This window comes from Arachis hypogaea, chromosome 19 (genome assembly GCF_003086295.3).
Source record: "Arachis hypogaea cultivar Tifrunner chromosome 19, arahy.Tifrunner.gnm2.J5K5, whole genome shotgun sequence".
In the NCBI taxonomy this organism is placed as follows: Eukaryota; Viridiplantae; Streptophyta; class Magnoliopsida; order Fabales; family Fabaceae; genus Arachis; species Arachis hypogaea.
Window position 1 is genome coordinate 124,654,804 of NC_092054.1, and position 2,276 is coordinate 124,657,079.

At 46.6% G+C, this 2,276-nt stretch overlaps 1 protein-coding gene across 1 annotated transcript; it reads left to right on the forward strand.

The window, feature by feature from the left end:
* Nucleotides 1-134: 134 nt before the first annotated feature.
* On the forward strand, nucleotides 135-2,003 carry LOC112776840 (uncharacterized). Its single transcript, XM_025821103.3, has one exon. The coding sequence runs from the start codon at nucleotides 366-368 to the stop codon at nucleotides 1,761-1,763; it is 1,398 nt and encodes a 465-aa protein (XP_025676888.3). The 5' UTR covers nucleotides 135-365; the 3' UTR covers nucleotides 1,764-2,003.
* The last annotated feature ends 273 nt before the right edge of the window (nucleotides 2,004-2,276 follow it).

Here is a 2,276-nt window from a genome sequence, read left to right on the forward strand (position 1 = left end):
ATATATAAAAGATATCACTTAAATTTTAAAATTTAAAATATTTTAATATATTTTTAAAACATTTAAAATAATTTTTACTTTAAAAAGAGCAGAACAAAACTTGGTGGCAATGCCTAACTTGGGCAATGGCCAATTGGAGAAGAGGGAACATGGTGTATAAATTAAATGGCAAGTAGCAACGTAGCTATAGGCATGTGAAGAAGTCTCAAATTGCAGAGTACATGGTTTTTGAATAATGTTGAAGAGAGTTTTTCCTTTCGTGTGAAAAGCAGGTGCACCAAACGGTACGTGAATAATTGTGCTACAATTATAACAGCGCTATTTTCATTAAATGCTGGAAGCAGTTAGCAGTTGAGACTCCATTAATGCAAGCTGTGGGGTATTCGCTTATAAAATCCTCTTCATGCTTAAAGGAGACTTCACTACTCTCATCCCCAACGAGGATTGGAGAACAAACATTGAAGAGTGTGTGTGTCAGTGATCGAAGAAAAATGGTACGAGTTGACAAAAGAGTTGCAGCAGTGTTGCTGTTGCTGTGTGTTAATGCTTTTGTGGCCAATGTTGTGGTTGCAAGGAATGTGGCGAGTGTGAATGAGGAGAAGAACTTCGGATTTGGAAAGGGAGGTGGTTTTGGAGGAGGGTTTGGTGGTGGTGGAGGAGCTGGTGGTGGTTTTGGGGGTGGCTTTGGAGGTGGTGCAGGCGGTGGGGCTGGAGGTGGAGGAGGCTTTGGTGGGGGTGCAGGTGGCGGTGGGGGACATGGACTTGGAGGAGGTGTTGGTGGTGGGTTTGGTAAAGGAGGAGGGATTGGTGGTGGAATAGGTAAGGGTGGAGGATTTGGTGGAGGCGGTGGTGCTGGTGGTGGTGCTGGTGGTGGTGGAGGGCTTGGTGGAGGACATGGCATTGGTGGCGGTGCCGGTGGTGGATTTGGGAAGGGTGGAGGTCTTGGTGGCGGACATGGTGGTGGTGCTGGCGGTGGTGGAGGGCTTGGTGGAGGACATGGCATTGGTGGTGGTGCCGGTGGAGGATTTGGTGGTGGACACGGTGGAGGACTTGGTGGTGGACACGGTGGTGGACTTGGTGGAGGACATGGCATTGGTGGTGGAATAGGGAAGGGTGGAGGACTTGGTGGTGGTGGCGGCTTTGGAAAAGGTGGTGGTCTTGGTGGAGGACATGGGTTCGGTGGCGGTGCCGGTGGCGGATTTGGAAAGGGTGGAGGTCTTGGTGGTGGACACGGTGGTGGTGCCGGTGGTGGTGCCGGTGGTGGTTTTGGAAAAGGTGGAGGACTTGGCGGTGGTGTTGGTGGAGGACATGGAATTGGTGGTGGTGCCGGTGGTGGGTTTGGAAAGGGTGGTGGACTTGGAGGTGGAATTGGCAAAGGGGGAGGATTAGGTGGCGGTGCTGGTGGCGGCTTTGGAAAAGGTGGTGGTTTAGGTGGTGGTGTTGGTGGTGGATTTGGAAAGGGTGGTGGCCTTGGAGGAGGAATTGGCAAAGGTGGTGGTTTTGGTGGCGGTGTTGGAGGAGGCTCAGGTGGCGGTGTTGGAGGAGGATTTGGTAAAGGTGGAGGTTTCGGTGGTGGTATTGGAGGGGGATCTGGTGGTGGCTTCGGAGGAGGTGGAGGTGGAGGTGGAGGTGGAGGTGGAGGTGGAGGATTTGGCGGAGGAGCAGGAGGTGGGTTTGGTGGAGGAGCTGGTGGGGGAGCTGGTGGCGGATTTGGCGGCGGTGGCGGAGCTGGTGGAGGTGGTGGCATTGGATTTCACCACTGAGTGCTTTTTACGTTGCATGCAATGCATGAAACTTTATTATATCAATCATATTATAGTGTTCCTCATATATACTATTTTATTTAATTTGTTGCACTTGCAATATAATTCTGAATTGGTTTTTGTCAAAAGTTTATGCATGAGAAAAATATTTACGCTTTAATAATATTTTGTTATAATATTCATTGATGTACTTCTCCTTGCCGATATTAAAGTTTAATGAAAGAATTAGACATTTTCTTCCCTTTTATGTGTCTTACGTTGCCAATATATGAGAGTTAATCTTTCTGTCATCTCCAATTTCAATCACAAACATAAGCAACAAAGTTACAATTCTTGAATGTAATACTTGAGAACATAAATTTGAGTGTAATAATACAGCACTTGATATAATCCCAAAACCAAGGAGTAGGATCAAAATGATAAAAAAATTTAAAATTATATCGTAAAATAAATGAACCATGAAATTAATTGATATATGATGGTTTTCCCCTGTGCTGATAATTAAAAAGATAA